The sequence below is a fragment of the Erythrolamprus reginae genome, chromosome 3 (genome assembly GCF_031021105.1).
Source record: "Erythrolamprus reginae isolate rEryReg1 chromosome 3, rEryReg1.hap1, whole genome shotgun sequence".
Classification (NCBI taxonomy): domain Eukaryota; kingdom Metazoa; phylum Chordata; class Lepidosauria; order Squamata; family Dipsadidae; genus Erythrolamprus; species Erythrolamprus reginae.
This window is the reverse complement of record NC_091952.1, coordinates 100,466,280-100,488,602: the sequence shown is the minus strand read 5'-3', so window position 1 is coordinate 100,488,602 and position 22,323 is coordinate 100,466,280. Positions and strand designations below refer to the sequence as shown.

General features: G+C 41.8%; 1 protein-coding gene across 1 annotated transcript in view; it reads left to right on the top strand.

The window, feature by feature from the left end:
• COLGALT2 (collagen beta(1-O)galactosyltransferase 2) overlaps positions 1-21,749 on the top strand; it is an 83,767-nt gene extending 62,018 nt beyond the window's left edge. The window contains exons 7-12 of the mRNA XM_070746304.1: positions 4,709-4,785; positions 8,526-8,632; positions 8,786-8,918; positions 10,489-10,616; positions 12,165-12,371; positions 19,629-21,749. Of these exons, the coding sequence (XP_070602405.1) occupies positions 4,709-4,785; positions 8,526-8,632; positions 8,786-8,918; positions 10,489-10,616; positions 12,165-12,371; positions 19,629-19,905 (929 nt within the window). The 3' untranslated portion in view covers positions 19,906-21,749. The remainder of the gene's footprint in view (positions 1-4,708; positions 4,786-8,525; positions 8,633-8,785; positions 8,919-10,488; positions 10,617-12,164; positions 12,372-19,628) is intronic.
• The last annotated feature ends 574 nt before the right edge of the window (positions 21,750-22,323 follow it).

Here is a 22,323-nt window from a genome sequence, read left to right as displayed (position 1 = left end):
GTCTAAAAGATGGAAAATAATGCACGTCGATTATCTGAAAAGCTAATTCATTTTTAGATAAATTTTTAAAATAGCTATTAAAAATAGCCAGCCATTAGATGGCAGCAAACTATAAGTCTATACTCTGGAGTTTTGCCACCTAGATATAGTAGCTCTATTATTTGTGTGCTACATTGATTTTGATCATGACAGACATAAATATTTCAATATTGCATCATCTGTTATTGGGCCAGAAACATGCTAAGCATATTATAATGGGTCTACAGCCTTAGGCTACCAAGATCCCCTTGTCTGGCTTAATTTCTGTCCTTTCTTTGAAGCACTTTTGTAATAGTGGCAAATCAGAGGCTAAGTAGACCTATGTTAAGCCATACTATAGTTTAATATTGGCTTAGCATGCTGAGTCAATGTTTTGCATGCCGTGGTCAAAACAATCATGGCTTGGCCCAAAATGCTTACCCAGTTATCAGTCTCCATTACTGCTAACCATAGATTTAAAGATTTAAAGGGGAAAAGATAGTTTGGACTTTACAAGAATCCATGAAGCACACACTGGCAACTCCTTAAGCAGTTGTGTCTTTTTGTGAAATTGCACACCTGACATGACAGATGTTACACAGGTACAGACACATACACCAAATCCTATAGACCAGTGTTTCCCAACCTTTTTTGAGCCGCGGCACATTATTCATGTTTTCAAAATTCTGGGGAACACTGAAGGGGGGGGGGGGCAGGGGGGCTAAAGAAAAGTTTGGACAAAAAAAATATCTCTTCCTCCATTTCACTCTATTTCTCCCTCCCTCTTTCTCTCTCTTCCTTCCTTCCCTTCTTTCTCTCCATCCCTCTTTCTTTCTTTCTTCCTCTCTTTTTTGCTCTCTTTCTCTCTCCCTCCTTCCCTCCCTCTGTCTTTCCCTCTCCCTCCTTCCCCCCTTTCTCTCTCTCTCTCTCTTGCTTTCTTTCCCTCTCTTTCTCTTGCTTTCTTTCTCTCATTCTCTCTCCCCTCCTTTTTCTCTCTCTCTCTTTCTCTCTCGTTCACCACGCCAGCAACAGAGAGAAAAAGAAAGAGCGAGAGAGAGCCGGAGAGAGAGTGGAGTGCGCAGCAGCCATCAGCCTCCTCGCCCTCCCAGACGTCCCCAGCGCCCGGCCTCACACCGCCTCCCGTTAGCCCGGCCGAAAGCCACACAGTCCCGGACTCCCGGATTGCTCGCTTCTCCGGCCAGCGCGGCGCTTTCCTGGGCAGATGGCTTTGCTGACCGGAGAAACGAGCGATCCGGGAGTCCGGGACTGTGTGGCTTTGCGCCATGAAGAGAAAACGGCAGCAGGGAAAAGTCGGCCGTTTTCTCTTCATGGCGCAAAGCCACACAGTCCCGGACTCTCGGATTCCTTGCCCCAAGGCAGGAGGCGGTGGCGGAGAAGAGTGGGCGGATCGGACGGGCAATGGGGCAGGACGGAGAAGCCAGGGGCGCGTTTGGCCGGAGGCACCGTGGGGAGCAGGGGCAGGGTGGTGCGGCAGTAGGAGTAAAGGGAGCCGCGGCTGCCCCTGCCTCCCCACGGTGCCTCCGGCCAAACGCGCCCCTGGCTTCTCCGCCCTGCCCCATTGCCCGCCTGATCCGCCCACTCTCCTCCGCCGCCTCTCGCCGCGGCACACCTGACGGTGTCTCGCGGCACACCAGTGTGCTGCGGCACACCGGTTGGGAAACGTTGCTATAGACTCCTAAACTATGATTAGCCCTAATGGGAGCTGATCCCATAATTTGAATTGGGGGATAGAGTTTTGATGGATGAATCTTGGATATTAATGACACACCGCTGTCTCATTTTTCTTAATTTGGTACTCACAGTACCAAATTGCACTCTGGCAGGATAAATAGTACTTTCCTGAAATCTTTCCTCAAATGCAACTACTTGTCAACCTGCCCACTGCTGTAAATTAAGTTTAATAATACAACTTTTTTTTATTGTAAGGAAGGAAGTATACTCATAGTAATATAGAACCCAGAAACTTAACAAGCAACTCTTTAGAACTCCTCCAATGTGTTCTGATGGTGTGTTTCAACCGCCCGTAATTACAGGGTAATTAGTCCAGGAAGACACACACCACACGGTAAAAGGAAAACTCAAAAGTTTTTATAAACAGAAAAATAGAAACAGCTCCTTTTTTAAATGTCAAAGGGATTTTCTGGTACACACAAGGCACAGGTTAAATGCAATCCAATTGCTTACCCAATAACTGGGAAATTGAGTCCAATTCTAAAGTCCAGAGAGTCCACACACAATCCTGAACAGCACAAAAACCACGATCTTGACGAAACAATAAATCAGATAAACTGCCATGAGGCTAAAACACCAGGTTGCACTTTTATCTGTAGTACTAATTACAGCAGCCCCACCCAACCACAGGTGGCCTCATTTTCTCTTGTAATAATCCTTCAGTTGTTGTCTCCTATGCATCACTCTACGCATGCGTAGATGTGTCATTAATTCTTGTTCAGAATCCAAGGATGATACAGATGATTGATCTCCTGGGCTGTCTGCCAAACTCCCCTCTTCCCTGTCACTCACGCTTCCTTAGTCAGAGGAGGCTTCGTCGGCAGATTCCATTGGGAGCAAAACAGGCCTGCGGCATGTGGATGTTTCCCCCACATCCATCTACATGTTCCTTGGGGCAGGAGCTTGGCCAGAGCTAACCACAACAATAAGTATATTGCAAATTTTGATTTAGTGATAACAATTGCATAGGAAGAGTAATCACTTTTAATTGATGCTAATTAAATCCAATTAATCCATAGAACCATGATTTATTTATGTATTTGTAACTGATTAGCCACAAAGTAACTGTAGGCAGCTTACAATATTAAAAAAATAAAACTATAAAACATTGATATACTGTAGATACAATACTATAAAAATACAAATAATCAACCGAGCTAAAAGATGAGGAGAGAGGCAATAAGCTTAGAAGGGGAAGGGGTGGGATCTGTTGTTAATCTAACAACTACCCCCAGTGTGAAATCCTGCCATTGGAATCCCAAGACAATTGGCAGAGCTAAGTTTTTAAACAGTTGTGGAAGATCAGAAGGGTTGCAGGCTTGCAGCTTACCTTGCTGTCGGGGACAAGATATTCCAAAAGGCCGGTGCAACTGCAGAGAAGTCTCTTCATGTGGACCCCACCAGCAGGAATACTTGGCCAATGGGGTCCTCAGTATGCCTCCTCTGCCACCAATGGTGAAGTGGGACAATCCCAGTGGGAGGAGACAGTCCTTCAGATAGCCTGGGCCCATGCCATGAAGGCGAAGGCTTTAAATATGATTACCAGCATCTTGGGGCGGTGGCTCATGTGGTAAGATGCTGAGCCTGTGCTCCGTTGAGGTCAGCAGCTCAGCGGATCAATTCCCGTGAATGAAATAAACATGAAAAAAGCCTCTCCCAATTGCCTACTGGCATTCAGGCAGTAAAATAACACCGTCTGGAAAAAAAAATCCTTTCTCAGAGACATCCTGGCACTTTGGCGATCCCTGGCTAATGTTCTGTCGGGCTCTCTGGTAGAATCCTCCTGAAAATTTACAGGTACAAATTTCAGACACACACACGTTTGAAAATTCAAAACAATGTTCTTTATAATGAAAATTCACTTAAACTAAGCCCTCTTTTGGTATAGCACAGAGAACTCGTTTCCAAACAAACTGGTAATTTGTACAAGTCCCTTATCAGTTCTGTGATACTTAGCTTGCAGCCTTGAGGCAATTCACAGTCCTTCTTCTTTCACAAAGTGAAACACACTTTGCTCTGGTTTAGTTTCAAAGCGGGGAAAAATCAGCACACAAAAGGTCAAAGTCAGTAAAGCAGTCACCAAACACAACAATCAGATAATCCTCCACAATGGCCAAACCCACAGGCTGCTCTTTATAGCAGCCTCACTAATTACCACAGCCCCACCCAACCACAGGTGGCCTCATTTTCTTTGATAATAATCTCTCAGTTGTTGTTGCCTATGCATCGCTCTCCGCATGCGTGGCTGTATCATTAACCCTTGTTCTGAATCCAAGGAAGAGCTAGATAATTGATCTCCTTCTGAGCTGTCTGCCCCACTCTCCTCCTCCCTGTCACTCATGTCTTCTTGGTCAGAGGAGCCTTCATCAGCAGATTCCACCGGGGGCAAAACAGGCCTGCAGCATGTGGACGTCTCCCACACATCCACAGTCCTTGGGGCAGGAGCTGGGCCAGAGCTAACCACAACAGCTAACATGTACTATACACTAAAACAACAACAACAACATTGAATTGCAGCCAGAAGCAAACTGGTATCCAGTGTAATTTGCGAATGAGGGGTGTTAAATGGGCCATCCTTGGGACCCTAAGAACTGCACTGATGCACTTTGTACCAGCTCTAGCTTCGGAAAGTTGCATATTTTGAGTGCAGCCTTTCAAAAGCAAGAATAGGCCATCGTTTGAAAAAGAGTTGCACGGTCTGCTTTATTCATCAACTTTTATTCCTTTGCTATAGCAATATCCTAACTACATTTACAAAAGTGTATGTTTAAAACTAAGGAAGAATTCTTCTTGCTTTATGCTACTGACTAGCACCTCACAGCTACGCTGCTCAGCAATACACAGAACTCACGTCTGTTTTACTCAAAGTATGAATACATTTAAAACCCCTCAGCATTACTGTAATGTAATAGGAATTAATGTTCTTAATCTCTTCCAGTTGACCATCCTCCAATTGAACCCTCCACGTTTGTCACAGTTCCTCCAAAACGCCCTGAGAAGATGGGATTTGATGAGGTAATGCATGAAAAGAGGGTGTCTCACTCAACCTGCCAATTTTTACAAGAGTGGAAAAGGCTGAGGCGAAATCCAGTAGTTTAACACTGACCTCAATAACTTCCAATACTGAATGACTCATCCAGCCTTTCCTTAAACTAGGGATCTCCAGATAGAAACATAGAAGACTGACGGCAGAAAAAGACCTCATGGTCCATCTAGTCTGCCCTTATACTATTTCCTGTGTTTTATCTTAGGATGGATATATGTTTATCCCAGGCATGTTTAAATTCAGTTACTGTGGATTTACCAACCACGTCTGCTGGAAGTTTGTTCCAAGGATCTACTACTCTTTCAGTGAAATAATATTTCCTCACGTTGCTTTTGATCTTTCCCCCAACTAACTTCAGATTGTGTCCCCTTGTTCTTGTGTTCACTTTCCTATTAAAAACACTTCCCTCCTGGACCTTATTTAACCCTTTAACATATTTAAATGTTTCGATCATGTCCCCCCTTTTCCTTCTGTCCTCCAGACTATACAGATTGAGTTCATTAAGTCTTTCCTGATACGTTTTATGCTTAAGACCTTCCACCATTCTTGTAGCCCGTCTTTGGACCCGTTCAATTTTGTCAATATCTTTTTGTAGGTGAGGTCTCCAGAACTGAACACAGTATTCCAAATGTGGTCTCACCAGCGCTCTATATAAGGGGATCACAATCTCCCTCTTCCTGCTTGTTATACCTCTAGCTATGCAGCCAAGCATCCTACTTGCTTTTCCTACTGCCCGACCACACTGCTCACCCATTTTGAGACTGTCAGAAATCACTACCCCTAAATCCTTCTCTTCTGAAGTTTTTGCTAACACAGAACTGCCAATGCAATACTCAGATTGAGGATTCCTTTTCCCCAAGTGCATTATTTTACATTTGGAAACATTAAACTGCAGTTTCCATTGCTTTGACCATTTATCTAGTAAAGCTAAATCATTTACCATATTACAGACCCCTCCAGGAATATCAACCCTATTGCACACTTTAGAGTCATCGGCAAATAGGCAAGCCTTCCCTACCAAACCTTCCCCTATGTCACTCACAAACATATTAAAAAGAATAGGACCCAGAACAGACCCTAAGATGGTTCAGCTTTACCTACCATCATTCCTAGAAAATGTGGCCAAATACATTAGTTGGGGATGATGGGAAGTAAAAACCAACACATCCCATATAGAGAAGTCAGTGGTGGTCCATGAGAATACAGTAAATGTAATATGACTCAGCCTTTCACCCTCCGAGGTCGATAAAATGAGGACTCAGATTGTTGGGGGCAATAGACTGAATCTGTAAATCACTTACTGCTGTAAAGCACTATGAAACAGTTTTATAAGTGTTTAGTATAAGTATAAGTTTAAACATGCCTGGGATAAACATATATCCATCCTAAGATAAAATACAAAAAATAGTATAAGGGCAGACTAGATGGATCATGAGGTCTTTTTCTGCCGTCAGTCTTCTATGTTTCTATAAGTCTAAGTACTATTAGTATTGATATAAAAAAGGCTGGTTTCTTTTTCTAGAAAAAGCAGGGATTTAGTATCTATTGTAGAGCAGCATTATATGCCACAAAAATCAATTCTGTAAAAAAACTTTTTTCTCTTAAATGTATTATGGAAAAAGATCTTAGGGGAAAATTGATAGTAGGATGATACTTAATCTATGCCTTTCTGGCAGGTCCTCATTGGAAATAGTGCATCATCATTGGTTTTGAATTTCATTTCTTGGAGCCCACAAATATTCTAGTCTGAGGATTACCACTAATTTGAAAACTGTTGATACAGAGACTTGCCACATTCGGTAATTAGATGAAGATGTATAGGAAGATGTATCATTATTGGTTAAGTTAGTAACAAAGAAGTGAATCTAGGCTCTCCATTGACTTTGTTTGTCAGAAGGTTGCGAAAGGTGATCATGTGATCCTGGACATCACAACCATCATAAATCTGAGTCGGTTAATAAATGTTTGAATTTTGATTACATGACCATGGCGATGCTGCAATGATCATTAAGTGTGAAAAGTGGCCATAAGTCTTTTTCCCCCCAGTGCTATTGTAACTTTGAACAGACACTGAACAAATGGTTGTAAATCAAGGATTAGCTGTACTTTGCATGATGGTTTATTTGCCGAATCTAACCTATGTCATCTGAAGCATTTCAGTTAGGGAAGATAATAGAGGGCAAGCATGATAAAACCCAAATATAGCAACTTGCCTTTAACCTGAAGCACCTAGAGTTCTGAGAAGTCTCTATTGATCTGATTTGCATGGTTAAAATGTAGGGGTGCTGTTTGTTTGTGTGATAGTTAGTCAGTTTTGTGTGGAACCTAGTCAGTCTGTCTTGATTTTTTTATTTTAATCTTATTTTCTATTTTATCTTATTTGTGATCACATTTTATTTTTCAGCCTTGTTGGAAGGAAGTTGTGTTCTGCCTAATTGAGTTGCATGAGTTGCATCGTAGATATTTACTTTCTTCTGCACATTCTCAATGTAATTCTTTTGGTTGATTTAACCCTCCTGGAATCCCTTCTCTGATATCCATCATTTATGTGGGTTTGTCAATCAGTTTAGTTTAGTTTAATTTATTTAGATTTGTATGCCGCCCCTCTCCGAAGACTCGGGGTGGCTAACAACAATAAAAAACAATGTAACAAATCTAATATTAAAAAGTAATCTAAAAAACCCCAATTTTAGAAGACCAATCATACCAACAAACATACCATGTATAAATTCTATAAGCCTAGGGGGAATTCCCCCATGCCTGACAACAGAGGTGACTCTTAGTTCTTAAAGCCCACACATTTAGCAATAAGGGTCTGCTAGTTAATCTACTCTGAACTAACCTTGATATGGTGTGGAATTCTTCAGTCCACCCTAATCTGCATTTATTTTATTTCCCACACAGTTCATTCCATTAGAAGCAGCGGTAAAATGGACTTGCCTTCCTTGTCAGTTTGGAATTGTGTATGTCACTGTCACACATACTTTTTCACTCTCGGTTCATGTGTAGAAGGCTTTGCGCATGCGCAGAGAGTTTAAAAAAAGAAAATGGCGACATATGGGCAGGTGGGCGGAGCCTCATGCTGCCACCGCTACCGGTTCTTCCAACTACTAGTGACTGCCACTACGAGTACACCCAAACTGGTAGCATTTTACCCCTGGTTAGAAGGGACCAGAGGTTGATATTTACTCACTTTCACCCCTTCTATGTCAAGGCTGCTCTTTTTTGCTTGCCTGCCTTCAGTTGCACAAATAATACTCTTGCCTCAGAAGACTACATTTGGGAGGGAGCAGCTCAGACCTTACTGCCTTCTGCTCATGCGCTCTTTGCTTTTTTATCATAGAATGAACTCAGAATTAAGACAGGATAGTTATGAGAAAGTCTGACAGAATAATTTAAAAGGTGCACACTTTCTTTTTTCATACGCAAACAAGAACTCAAGGCAGAGAATGTGACCCTCATATAGACAATCTCAGACTTGGCTACCAAATCTGAGCTGCAGGCCAAATCTGACTACAGGCCAAATTTCCTTGAAAGTGAATTAGCAATTCTCTCCCCCTCCAAGATGGCAAGTTATATTTTAGCATTGGCTGTCAATAAAACTTAAAAAGTGTGTGTGTATTTGGGGGGGGCCGACAGCACATGTAATTTTTTTGGTATTCCTCCTTTTTTTGGTATTCCTCCATGTTTCTGGTCTCTTCCTTTCTAGATTTTTATGATCAATCTGAAGCGTCGGAAAGACAGACGGGATCGAATGTTGCGGACTTTATTTGAACAGGAAATTGAAGTCAAGCTAGTGGAAGCTGTGGATGGAAAGTGAGTTGTTTTCTATCTGTAGGGAGTTGGTGCGGGGTTGCCACACATTGTACCCTTCTGTGTACCACCTTCTGTGTTTTTCTTAATAGGTTGTAGCTTTCCTTTCCATCTTGAAAATATGTGGCTAAGGAATTTAATCACTGTCTCTTTCAGGATGCTGAATACAAGCCAGCTGAAAGCTCTAAGTATAGATATGCTTCCTGGTTACCAGGATCCATACTCTTCCAGAGTGCTGACCAGAGGAGAGATTGGCTGTTTCCTTAGCCACTATTATATATGGAAGGAGGTAACCAAAATTTGCTTATCATAATTGAAATTGGCTTGCTCTCCTCTCTTTTTTCCTTTCCTTTCCTCTCGTCTCTTCTCCTCTCCCATCTCCTCTCCCCTTCTGTTACCCCCTTTCTGAAAATCTTGAAGATAGACTCCTGATGATGGATCACTTGGAATATGGGCATTTCCACTGGTCCACTTGCATTCTTCCAGAGAAGGCTACCACAGATAAAGAACTCGTAGGATAATTTTATTATAGCCTTTTCTAATATGGTGGTTAATGCATACCAACTTATTCAGTTTAGACACTAACCATCCCCAGCCCAATTCCAGAAAGTGTATAGCAAAACCAAACTGAATGGAAATACAGCGTTCCCTCGATTTTCACGGGGGATGCGTTCCGAGACCGCCCGCGAAAGTCAAATTTCCGCAAAGTAGAGATGCGGAAGTAAATACACTATTTTTGGCTATGAACAGTATCACAAGCCTTCCCTTAACACTTTAAACCCCTAAACTGCAATTTCTCATTCCCTTAGCAACCATTTAGATTATTACTCACCTTGTTTATTTATTAAAGTTATTAAAAAAAATATTTATTAAAGTTGGACGAAAGTTTGGCGATGACGTATGACGACATCGGGCGGGAAAAACCGTGGTATAGGGAAAAATCCTGCAAAGTATTTTTTTAATTAATATTTTTGAAAAACCGTGGTATAGCCGTTTCGCGAAGTTCGAACCCGCGAAAATGTATAGTACAATAATTATGAAATAAACTGGTACAAAAAACAAGAATGGAAGAGGGATACGGTTAGCCAATCCAACAGGAACCCCAAGCACCCTAACCCAAGGCCCAGCTGAACAGATAGGTTTTTAACTCTTTCTGACTCACATGGATTTTGGAGGGAAGAACCTTATTCCAGAAAGCATGCTTCTTGGATCTTGACAGAGGAGATTAATTAATTGAAGGGACCCTGAGCATGCCAACTCACGTCAGTTCAAACTGGTAAGGCTGCTAGGGGACATACCGTAATAAGCAATCCCTCAAGTTACCAGGCCCTATCCAGATTCCTAAGAGGTCAGTAAGGGGCGAGTACAAGTGCACTAGAATGCCTTCCGTCCCCTGTCCTATTGCTCTCCTATATCTCCTATACCTTTCTTCTATTCCTATATCTCTTCTTCTATTCTTTCATTGATATGTTCTATTACTATACCTTCTTTTCTATTATTTCTTAGATACATTTTACCATGAGTATCTCCTCTATAACCTTCCTCATGTATTTTCTGTATTGGACAAAATAAATAAATAAAAAATAAAATAAATATGGGGAACTAATGGGACATAGCCAACACCTTGAAATACACTTGGAAAAATCCTGGCAACTAATGCAGCTCACAGAGTAAAAATGTCACTTGGGACTAGGACCAGGAATGAATGTGCCGCTGCATTCTGGACTAATGGAAGCTCTTGAGTGCACTTCAAGGGCAGCCCCACTTGCAGCATATTCCAGCAGCCAAGCCATGGGGGGAATTAGAGGACGAGAGATCATCTGAATTTAATTTGAATTATTTTAAATTGTTATTTTAAGATAGTAAGCAGGGAGATGGAGAAGAGCCTAGTCATTGAAGATGATGTACGCTTTGAGCATCAGTTCAAAAAGAAGCTCACAAAGCTAATGGATGACATTGAGAGGGAACAGCTTGACTGGGATCTTATGTAAGTAATAATCCACTATTCTTGCTTCTGAGTGTCCTGCTCCCTACTAAGAAAAGGCCACACATTTGGGGCCATTTAAGCTTCAAAATAAAAGTGAAAATAAGGAGAAATATGAAAAGTGAAGAGTGAAAAAAATTAGACAGGGAAAAGTTTTTGTTTCATAATGTAGGTAGTCCCTGATTTAGGCCTCAGATTTTTTTAGTGGACATTTGAAGTTAAAACGACACTGAAAAAAAGTGACATGACCATTTTTCACTCTTACAGCCATTGCAACCTTCCCATGGTCATGTGATCAAAATTCAGGCGCTTGGCTCATCTTTATGATGGTTGCGATATTGCACGGTTGTTATCCTCTTTTGGACCCTCTAACAAAAGCAAGAGTTAATGGGAAAGCTAGATTCACTTAACAACCGGGTTACTAACGTAACAACTGCCGTGATTCACTTAACAACTGGGGCAAGAAAAGTTGTAAAATAGGGCCAAACTCACTTTTTACCAATGGCTGCTAGTCACAATAGCTGTATGTTGTACCTAATTGTCTTTTCAGTCCCAGTTGTTAGGCTATAGTACAAGTAGGACAGTGTCTACATACAGGATCCCACCATAGGGAGTGAATACTGGGCCAAGTGGCCTTTGATCTAGTGCAAGAATTGGGAAGCTTTTATGTTTAACTCCACATCTGTCTGTGGTTTTTTTATGTTGTTAATTCTTACTAGTTCTTTAAAAAAGGATGGTTTACATGAAGCTCTTGGTGATCTTCTGGCCAGAGAAGCTGGCATCTGTTGTGGTTGACTTGCATCCAGCTCCTTTGATCACATACTTTGAGGAGGATGAACTGGGTCCATCTGGGTATCATAGGCCAGTGTGTTTACCAGAGGAATTGGAAAGTGAGAGTGAGTGAGGGTTAGGGCCTGGGGAACCTCCAGAGACTGCAGAACCCCCAGCTGTGATAATGTTTGGGTCAGATGAGGAGGGGGATATTGTGGACCCAATATTAGATACTAGGGTAAGAAGAATGCGAGGGAGACAAGAATATCTCCGGCAACGTAGATCTAGGTATTGAATACTTCTATGCACAGTTTGTCATCACTGATAGTATAAAAGGGGGGATTATGGGAAACCAAAAGTTCAACATTCCTATATAGAGAAAAAGAACTAGCAGCCGAAGAGGCTCTCTGAAGTCCTTCTGCAATCCTGAAATCCTGGTTTTTGAAGGCATTTGTGAGTACCTGAGTCAACGCCGAGAACTAATGACTTGAATTTATTACCCTATATTGTACACTCGTTATTAACTGTACTGATAACAGTGGACTTTTGTCAGTCGGACTGACATACCTATGATTTCATTGCTGTTTCCAGCACGTTCCTTTGTAAATAGACAAATATACATAGTGACTTTGCTTCCGAGTCTTCGTTGGGGATTAATTACTGATAATTAACCGGGCTGGACAGAACAGCATCAAGGTGCTAAACTTAGATGTTTCTATACCACATTACATCCGCAAGTGGCCTACGGGTTTAATGACTCAACTTTCTCTCTCTATTTAGATATATAGGTCGGAAACGGATGCAGGTGGAGCGTCCAGAAAAGACTGTACCCAATGTGATGAATCTTGTGGAAGCTGATTACTCTTACTGGACACTGGGCTATGCGATCTCCTTGCAAGGGGCTCAGAAGCTAATTGGAGCTCAGCCTTTCAGCAAGATGCTCCCTGTAGATGAATTCTTGCCGGTCATGTACAACAAGCACCCTGTGTAGGTTATTGGCTGTGATTACTGTACAGTATAGCTTGCAGGAGGTGCATGCTAGCTTTATACTGGGACGCATTCAGCAGCAATATTTATCTTCTTATCAGTAAATAGTTGCTTCCTGTAATGGTTTTGCAGCTTCAGGTTTCTGGAATAACTTTTTGGTGGGGATTGAACATCACTCCTCTTATAACTGGAGTTGACTCTATTATTATTATTATTATTATTATTATTATTATTATTATTATTATTAATTAAATTTGTATGCCGCCCCTCTCCGCAGACTTGGGGCGGCTCACAACAGCAATAGAAAACAATATACAATACAAATCTAATATTACAAAGTTAAAAACCCATAATTTAAAAAACATGCACACAACATACCATAAAAAAACTATATAGGCCTGGGGAAGATGTCTCAGTTCCCCCATGCCTGACAGCAGAGGTGGGTTTTAAGAAGTTTACGAAAGGCAAGGAGGGTGGGGGCAATCCTAATCTCTGGGGGGAGCTGGTTCCAGAGGGTCGGGGCCGCCACAGAGAAGGCTCTTCCCCTGGGTCCCGCCAGACGACATTGTTTAGTCGACGGGACCCGGAGAAGGCCGACTCTGTGGGACCTGACTGGTCGCTGGGATTCATGCAGCAGAAGGCGGTCCCGGAGATATTCTGGTCCGATGCCATGAAGGGCTTTATAGGTCATAACCAACACTTTGAATTGTGACCGGAAACTGATCGGCAACCAATGCAGACTGCATTATCTCTTCAATGGTCCTTCTACAAACTGCTCTTGTATGCCTGTTGGAAATGACTGGCCATGATATAAATGGAAATGCTTTGTGGGCAGAGCCCATCTGTATTGGGCACATTTTAAAAATGTAATAATTGTGTATCAATTTTCTTTCATACAGACCCTTATGGCAGTTGACAACATTAACCCTTTTAACAAAACTGTTTGGAATGTAGTTAAATATCATATGAATTCTAATCTAGTAATTTAAAAGTATGACAAAAGTGATGGCATTGGCACATTTTTTTGAAAGGCTAAGAAAAATGTTCCACAACCTGGGAGACTAGCAGGTGGTTGGCCTTCTGACAGCAGAATATTTTCAGAAGGCTTTTCCCGCCAATCTTAAAGATAGAGGGCTGTTTATGGCTTTACAGATTAGTTGTCCCTGTTAAGCAAACAACAAGTATTGTGGATCTTTGATCCCTATTCCTGGCAGTTAGGGTAGCAGCCTTATTGCTTTACTTTCCACCAGTTGTCACTTCCAGGCACTTTTCATGGGAAGCTGTACAGGGAATGTTTTATAAATATTATGTTGAATGTTTGTAAAGATTAGGAAAAGCCAAGACCTGGCTAACTATTGTTAATGTAACCGACTTGGGAAAGTTTGCAGTTGGTACACTAAGTGTAATTGCACCAATGAAAATGTCAGCTATCCTTTACACCTGCTTAGCCCAGTTGAGGATCAGTGAGCACTCCCACACTGCAGAACTATTTTTTTTTCCAGTTGTATGATTGCTTTCAAAGTCCAGATTCCTGCAGAGCAACAGCACATTGTCTTTTCTGGATTTAATTTAAGCTTATTCTTAATCATCCATCCCATTATTGAATGAAGGGTACATGCAAGAGTACTAAATTCTGGTCATTATTTAATTATCTGAGATACCTTAGTTAATAACTAAATCATGAGCTATTGTTCTCCAACATCTTCTAGACTTGGTGTTCTGTCGAGCTCTCTGGTAGAATCCTCCCGAAAATGCACAGATACAATTTCAGACACACACACTTTTGAAAATTCAAAACAATGTTCTTTATACCGAAAATTCAAATAAACTAAGCACTCTTTTTGTATAGCACAGAGCACTCGTCTCCAAACAAACTGCTAATTTGTACAAGTCCCTTATCAGTTCTGTGATACTTAGCTTGCAGCTGTGAGGCAATTCACAGTCCTTCTTCTTTCACAAAGTGAAACACACTTTGCTCTGGTTTAGTTTCAAAGCGGGGGGAAATCAGCACACAAAAGGTCAAAGTCAGCAAAGCAGTCACAAAACACAATGATCAGATAATCCTCCACAATGCCCAAACCCACAGGCTGCTATTTATAGCAGCCTCACTAATTACCACAGCCCCACCCAACCACAGGTGGCCTCATTTTCTTTGATAATAATCTCTCAGTTGTTGCTGCCTATGCATTGCTCTCCGCATGCGTGGCTGTATCATTAACTCTTGTTCCGAATCCAAGGAGGAGATAGATAATTGATCTCCTTCTGAGCTGTCTGCCACACTCTCCTCCTCCCTGTCACTCATGTCTTCTTGGTCAGAGGAGCCTTCATCAGCAGATTCCACCAGGAGCAAAACAGGCCTGCAGCATATGGATGTCTCCCCCACATCCACAGTTCTTGGGGCAGGAGCTGGGCCAGAGCTAACCACAACAGCTTGGTATGGAAAACTGCAGGTGCTTCAGTCCCCCAGCAAGTCTTCAAGATAATCTTAGCTGGTGTGGTAATACTGAAAGCCTCAAAGAGAATCAAGGGCTGCATTTGTCCCCTTGGGTTTTCTATATAAATCATCTGGTAAGATGATCAAAATGGTCTTGCTGCCATATTCGAGCGGGAAGCTCAAATAATTGCATCTCCATATACATTTAAAGCTTCAAGGAATATTAAAGATTAAATTAAATATTAATATTAAATATTAATATTAAAGGCTAAATAACTTTACGAAACCTTCGATGATAACTTCAGATATCTTTTGATAGCTGTAGTTGGAATGTATTTCATATTAAAGCTTGATTACATTTCTTTCAATCAAAATTTGAAATAAGGCAGATTATATTTGGAAGACGTTTTCTTGCTAGTTGTGCACTAATTTATGTTACACTTTCACTTGATAATTAGTTGTGAACCAAATTCTGCCAATACATGCTTATAGTTATTGTTCAACTTGCTTCTTGTTTCTCAGTATTTTAAAAAATTATTGACCATGTGTGGCATATTTATTTTTACAGTGCTGAACTGTAAGGCCTTAACATTGAAAATGGCTTATAATTGTAGAAAATATACCAGTGCTCTCAACATTTAAAATAGGTCAATATAATATTCCTAAATGTTTAAGTTGAGGGGTGCAAATATATTATTATTATTATTATTATTATTATTATTATTATTATTATTATTATTAATTAGATTTGTATGCCGCCCCTCTCCGAAGACTCGGGGCGGCTAACAACAGTAACACAAAAACAATATAACAGTGAGACAAATCTAATATTAAAATAAAACACATCTAAAACCCCAACAATTTAAAACCATACAACACATACATACCAAACATAAAATATAAAATCCTGGGGGAAGGATGTCTCAGTTCCCCCATGCCTGGCGATAAAGGTGGGTCTTGAGTAATTTGCGAAAGACAAGGAGGGTGGGGGCCATTCTAATCTCTGGGGGGAGTTGATTCCAGAGGGCCGGGGCTGCCACAGAGAAGGCTCTTCCCCTGGGGCCCGCCAAACGACATTGTTTGGTCGACGGGATATAGATTTACAACATTGATAGGAGAATGTTTAATGGCCACTGAGTTTATAATCGTTATACGTTTGTTGTGCTGTGAGATATAAAAAATATTTAAAAAGACATGAATTGGAAATGAGGTACAGTAGTCCCTCGCTATATCGCGCTTCACCTACCGCGGCTTCACTTCATCGCGGGTTTTCAAGAAATATTTCTTAGGATATATGAGAGAGAGAGAGATTACATATACATATGAGAGAGAATGTTGTTGCTTTATTGTTTTTTATTATTTTTAAGTTATATTATATATGTACTACTGTGATATGTATTTTGTAAGAGTGTGGGAAGGGTTTATAAGCACTTAAAACAATGAAAACTTACCAAACGATTACAATATAAATACCGTATATACTCGAGTATAAGTCGGGTTTTTTTAGCCCAAAAATGGGCTGAAAAACCCGACCTCGACTTATACTCGGGTGACTGACGGGTCACCACAAGAGGGCGCAAGCGGCTTAGGGAAAGACAGCCGTCTTTCAGCTTGAAAGAAGCGGCAACTGCCCGTTTAAGAAGGGAGAATCCACCCACTAGCCAAATGGCTTTTTTCCTGTTTAGCGCTCGAACGCTGCGGTAACAGTAAAAAAGCCGTTTGGCTAGGGGATGGATTCTCCCTTCTTAACCGGGCAGCTGCAGCTTCTTTCTGTTTAGCGTAGCGTTCGAGCGCTAAACAGAAAGAAACGGCAACTGCCCGGTTAAGAAGGGAGAATCCACCCACTAGCCAAACGACTTTTTTCCTGTTTAGCGCTCGAACGCTGCGGTAACAGTAAAAAAGACGTTTGGCTAGTGGGTGGATTCTCCCTTCTTAACCGGGCAGTTGCCGTTTCTTTCTGTTTAGCGCTCGAACGCTACGCTAAACAGAAAGAAGCTGCAGCTGCCCGGTTAAGAAGGGAGAATCCATCCCCTAGCCAAACGGCTTTTTTACTGTTACCGCAGCGTTCGAGCGCTAAACAGGAAAAAAGCCGTTTGGCTAGGGGGTGGAATCTCCCTTCTTAACCGGGCAGTTGCCGCTTCTTTCAAGCTGAAAGACGGCTGTCTTTCCCTCAGCCGCTTCCTGGAGACCACTAAGGATAGCGCTCTGGGAGAGGGGGCAACTGCCCGGTTAAGAAGCAAGAATCCAACCCCTAGCGAAACGGCTTTTTTCTTGTTTAGCGCGGCGTTCGAGTGGTTGGCTCTTGCGTGCAAGCAAAGGAACCTGCCAACCACTCGAACGCCGCGCTAAACAGGAAAAAAGCCATTTGGCTAGGGGGTGGATTTTTCTTTCTTAACCGGGCAGTTGCCCCCTCTCCCAGAGCGCTATCCTTAGCGGTCTCCAGGAAGTGGCTGAGAGAAAGGTGGTGGTCTGCCTTTCCTTCAGCTCGAAAGAGGCGGCAATTTCCCCGCCTTCCTCCAGCCGCTTAACCGAGCGCTTCAGGAAGGTGCCGCCTCTTTTCGTTGTAGGAAAGGAAATCGCGACCTGACGGTGATGGGGGTTCCAAGCAGGCAGCAATCACCAAAAGAAGGTGATTATATCCACGGAGGCACCTCCCCCGCCCGCCCTGGGATTCCTTGCTGCAATCCCAGCTTCTCAGCTTTTTAAAAAAATGACCGTTTGGGATTGCAGCAATGGATTTTTCCAATAGAAAATTACCGGAGTGGCCGATGGAGGGAGGTTGTCCTCTGAAATGGCCAGGGCAAGGGGCGGATGGGAGCGTGTGGTCCTAGCCAGCTATCCATTTGCCGGGACTTCACTTTCTGCCTGCCCCGCACCAAGGCTCCTGCCAGGTGAAAAACGTTTGCCAGACTGCATGATCCCCCTCGTCTCAGTGGGAAGGGGCTGGCTGGGTGGAAAAGCAGTGAGCCATTCCCTCCCGATATTCCCTTCCCTCACTCACTCGCCTTTATTTTGCCGACTTGACTGCCTTTTCATTCTATTCCCACGACCAACTCCGCGGGCGCCCGCCCCCTTCGCCCACACTTCCCTCCCGGTGCCTCTTGGGAGTTGTAGTCTTTTCGAGGAGGCGGGCTCAGCCGCTCTGCCCAAAGAGACACTACGGCTCCCAGAAGGCTAAAGGGAGCGTGACGTAAACTGTGGATGCAGCCGAAAGAGACACCGGCAGGCGTTCTGTCAATGGGTATTTCCGTGGTGAGAAGGGGGGAGGGGGATGCCAGGCTGAGTTGTTTTTCTAGAATGAAAAGCACCGGTGCTCAAGCCTTCCAGGAAAATTACGGTAGTTCTCTGCATCTTTCATTTGGAGACTTAGCCCTGCTTTGTGCTCTGCACCTGAGCAGGGGTGCCCCCCTCCTCTGTCTTAAAGTCCCAGTCTTATACAGTTGGCATTTTACTCATTGCCAGTGTCAAGGCATTTTAAGGGTTATTTATGCATTTTATGCTATATGCTGTTGTATTGTTGTTACATTTTATATTGCTTTTTAGTTGTTGTGATTGTTGTGAGCTACCCAGAGTCCTGTTGGAGTTGGGTGGCAAGGAAAGAGGGAGGGAGAGAGGGAAGTAAGGAAGGAGTTAGGAAAGAAGGAAGACAGAAAGAAAGAAAAAAAAGATGGTAGAAAGGAAGAGAGACAAAGAAAGATGGTAGGAAGGAAAAAAGACAAAAAAGGAAAGGGAGGGAGGGAAGGGACTGAAGAAGGAAAGAAAAAGGAAAGAAGATAGGCAGACAGAAAAAGAAAGGGGGGGAAGAAGGAAGAAAGGAAGGAAGGAGAGACAGACAGACAGACAGAAAGAAAGAAAGACCTATGACCACAATTGAGCCCAAAATTGTGGTTGTTAAACAAAAGCGTTGTTCAGTGAGAATCACCACATTTTACTCAATCCATGGCATTTCCTAGCTCTAACAATGATGTGCAAGCTAGGGAAGTACTGGTACATCTGAAGGTACCATATGTGTAATGTTCTAGTTATGGTTAAATGTGTGGCAGAAAGTGGACTCTGGGTTTGTTTTTCCTATTACAGTAAGTGAGGTTGAATGTACCGTATACAGTATACCGGTAATTTTACAAGAGCTCCCTCCCTCTCTCTCTCTCTCTGTAAATATACCGTACATATACAGTTTATATAGTAAACAATGTACGGTATATTTTTGTGTGCCTGTGTGTAATATGTATGTATACATATGGCATATATACATAGAATTAAATAGTATATTTTGGATGTTCAGTAATAGTAAATAGAGAGGGAAATTGTATCTCTTTGAGGCAAGGAGAGGCCAAATATCGTAACCCTAACCCAAACCAGCAGGAGCAGTGGGGGCTTGAGGTAAGTACAGTACTTGCAATTTTTTTGCCTATACTGCCTTGGGGTACATATACCTTTTTACCCTCTTTTAAACTTACAGAGCTAGTTTACTGGTTTTCTTTGAAATAAATATTCTAAAACATTTACTCTACTGATGCCTCAATTGATGTAATTTTATTGGTTTCCATTTTAATAAGTTACCAGTAGCCGCTGCATTTTCCATCCTCGACTTATACACGGGTCAATAAATTTACCCCAATTTTGTGGCAAAAGTAGGGGCCTCGACTTATAGTCGGAGCGACTTATACTCGAGTATATACGGTACTTAAATAAGTACTATCAGTCAATAAATTCCACATTGCGGATTTCACCTATCGCGGCCGGGTCTGGAACGTAACACCAGCAATAGGTGAGGTCTTACTGTAATGCTTTCTTAGTGACTTCTTTCCTTTTCTTTTTTAAAGGGCCAGGTACATGGAACATTATGAACCTAGAGACCTGAAAGCTTTTTCTGCAGAGCCTTTGCTGATCTATCCAACACACTACACTGGACAACCCGGTTACCTAAGCGACACAGAGACATCCACAATCTGGGACAATGAGACTGTGGCCACTGATTGGGACAGGACACTCTCCCGGAAATCACGGCAACAGGGCCAGATCCATAAAGATGCTCAGAACAAGAATGCCTTGTCATCTGGACCTTCCTTTGATGCGTCATCCACTAGAGATGAACTATGATTGTTCACTGGGTCAGCTACAAGTTACTGGAAACATCAGCATCAGAGATACTGATACGCTACCTTGCTTGGCAAAATAGGTTGATGTGACTTACTGGAACTAAGCGGGTGCTTGGGTCATTTTTGCAGAGTGTATGGATGAACCTGACTGAATCAAGGGTGGTATACTTTAAAAAAAATATTTGGAAGGAGCCTGGTTTTTGCTGATTGGCTTGTGCTAAAGGAAATTATATGGAGCTTCTGGAAGAAATTAGGTTATACTCAGGACAAAGTTAAGCAATGTCTTTCTACAATCCTTGGTGTAGAATTTTTGTATTTATAAAAAGTAATATATACAAGAGTTAGGGTCTACCAGGTTTTTTCCATGTTAACCATTGGTCTATTGTCTGCTGCATTGCCTGAATTCTTGCTGGGTTTGATTTTGTGAATCATATTCAGAGCCTGGGTAGCACAGTGGTTAGAGTGATGTACACTGCAGGCCACTTCTGCTATCGGCTGCCTGCAATTTGGCAGTTCAAATTTAACCAGGCTCAAGGTTGACTCAGCCTTCCATCTTTCCGAGGTAGGTAAAATGAGGACCCAGATTGTTGGGGACAATATGGGTTTAGGTTGCTGACTCTATAAAAACCGGTTAGAAAGGGCTGTAAAAGCACTATAAGTGCTATTGCTGTTCTGAAGCAGAAATGTTAGAATGTTCCCATTTCTAAGGTTAAATGCTAAATAGTATCTTATGTCTTGAAATTATCAGATAATGAATAAGATTTCCTTTATGTTCACCATATGTTATTATTTGGTTCCCTTTTTAATCATAAGCTATGAACAACAGCTCACTTGTCATAAGAACTTCTGGAGTTCACTATTTGTCAATGGTTTTCCATCTTATATCCTTCACACCTTCATGAAATTTAGTGAAGATCTCTACTAAATGGAAAACTAAGAATTGAGCATCCTGTAAATAGACCACAGTCTTCCTCAGCCAGCAGCTGGGAACGATGTGCATCCTGATAGAAAAGAATATATGGTAGCTCAGGGCTGAGCTGTGGAGTCTGCGGAGTCATAATCAGAGGATGTTACCTAGTCAGGTAATAAAATGTCTGCAAACAGAGAGCATCAGGGACTCCATAGCACATGGATAGGTTCCATTACAAACTGGATTTGATGGGTAAAAGTTAAATATCATTTTAAACGGGGTGCTGAGTGATAGTTTTGAGATCCACTTTCAGTGATGCTGTTGCATGCAGTAAAGCTCTCAGTAATTTATGCTTTTATGACAGAGGAGAAATTTCAGCCCACATCTGTAACTTCAGGCCGAGTGTATGGAGATAATGAATAATGGATTTGAAAATAATAATTTCTTTTTCCATCTCCTGAAAAATCTGATGGTATTAAGCATTTTGATGTAATCGTTGTGTCTCTTTGATCTCATTTGCATGTGAACTATACTGAAAAACACATGGTCAGTCTTTTCTTTTAATGATACTCGAACTTCATCATTTGAAATGAACTGTAATATTTGCTCCACTGAAAAACATTTCCGTATGCAAAGTCTGCATTTTTAGAACCAACTCGCTCCCCTATAAAAGTTGCCTGTGTTCATTTACTTCAAGGTTTTTTTTTCTTTTGCTTAGTTTCTGATAGAAACTTCTGGATAGGAAAAAAACATTCTGAACCAAAATGTTTAAAAAGACAATCAAATGAATCTGTATGTGTTGAATTTGCCACAGATATTCTACCCAGGAATTGCTATTCTTAGAAGAAATAACAGTACAATTGTATGTTTTTCTAAAAGAGATGTGTGCAGCTTATCAGCTGGTCTGATAATATATATATCAATGAGTGCAATGATTTGGTGTCTTGGTCATTTATTATTTTAACAAAAGATCATAGTCTGGAGCGATCTGTGGGAATAGGAAACTGGTTTGAAGCTTCATCTATCAAAAGAAATATAAAATGCTTTGAATCCTGAGCCTACAATATAGGTGATTGAATCTTTAACCTCTCGCTGCCCTGTAACACTTTTATTGTACTGCAATACATCCAACAGTAATAACCTGATTCTAGTACTTTCCAATGTTCCCTTACCATGCCCCAAATTAAGGAAAGCATCATGGTCCATTTTTTTGGTTATGCTTTATACAATTTTAAAACCAAAATTCCAATGTTAATAGGTGATTTTTTAAAAAAAATAAATCTGAATTTCCAAGTCTGTACCTGGTGATTTAAATATTTCTTGGCAACATAGGCTTCACGTATGTTTCATGTATGCCAGGGCTGTCAAACTACCAATCCGTGGGCTGGATGTGTCACGCGCTGGCCACACCCAGTCTAGCGAAGGGGTAAAAAATCCCAATATGTCACATGACGCTGCTGTGATGACATGAATTTGACACCCCTGATGTATGCTGTGCCGTTCTATTAC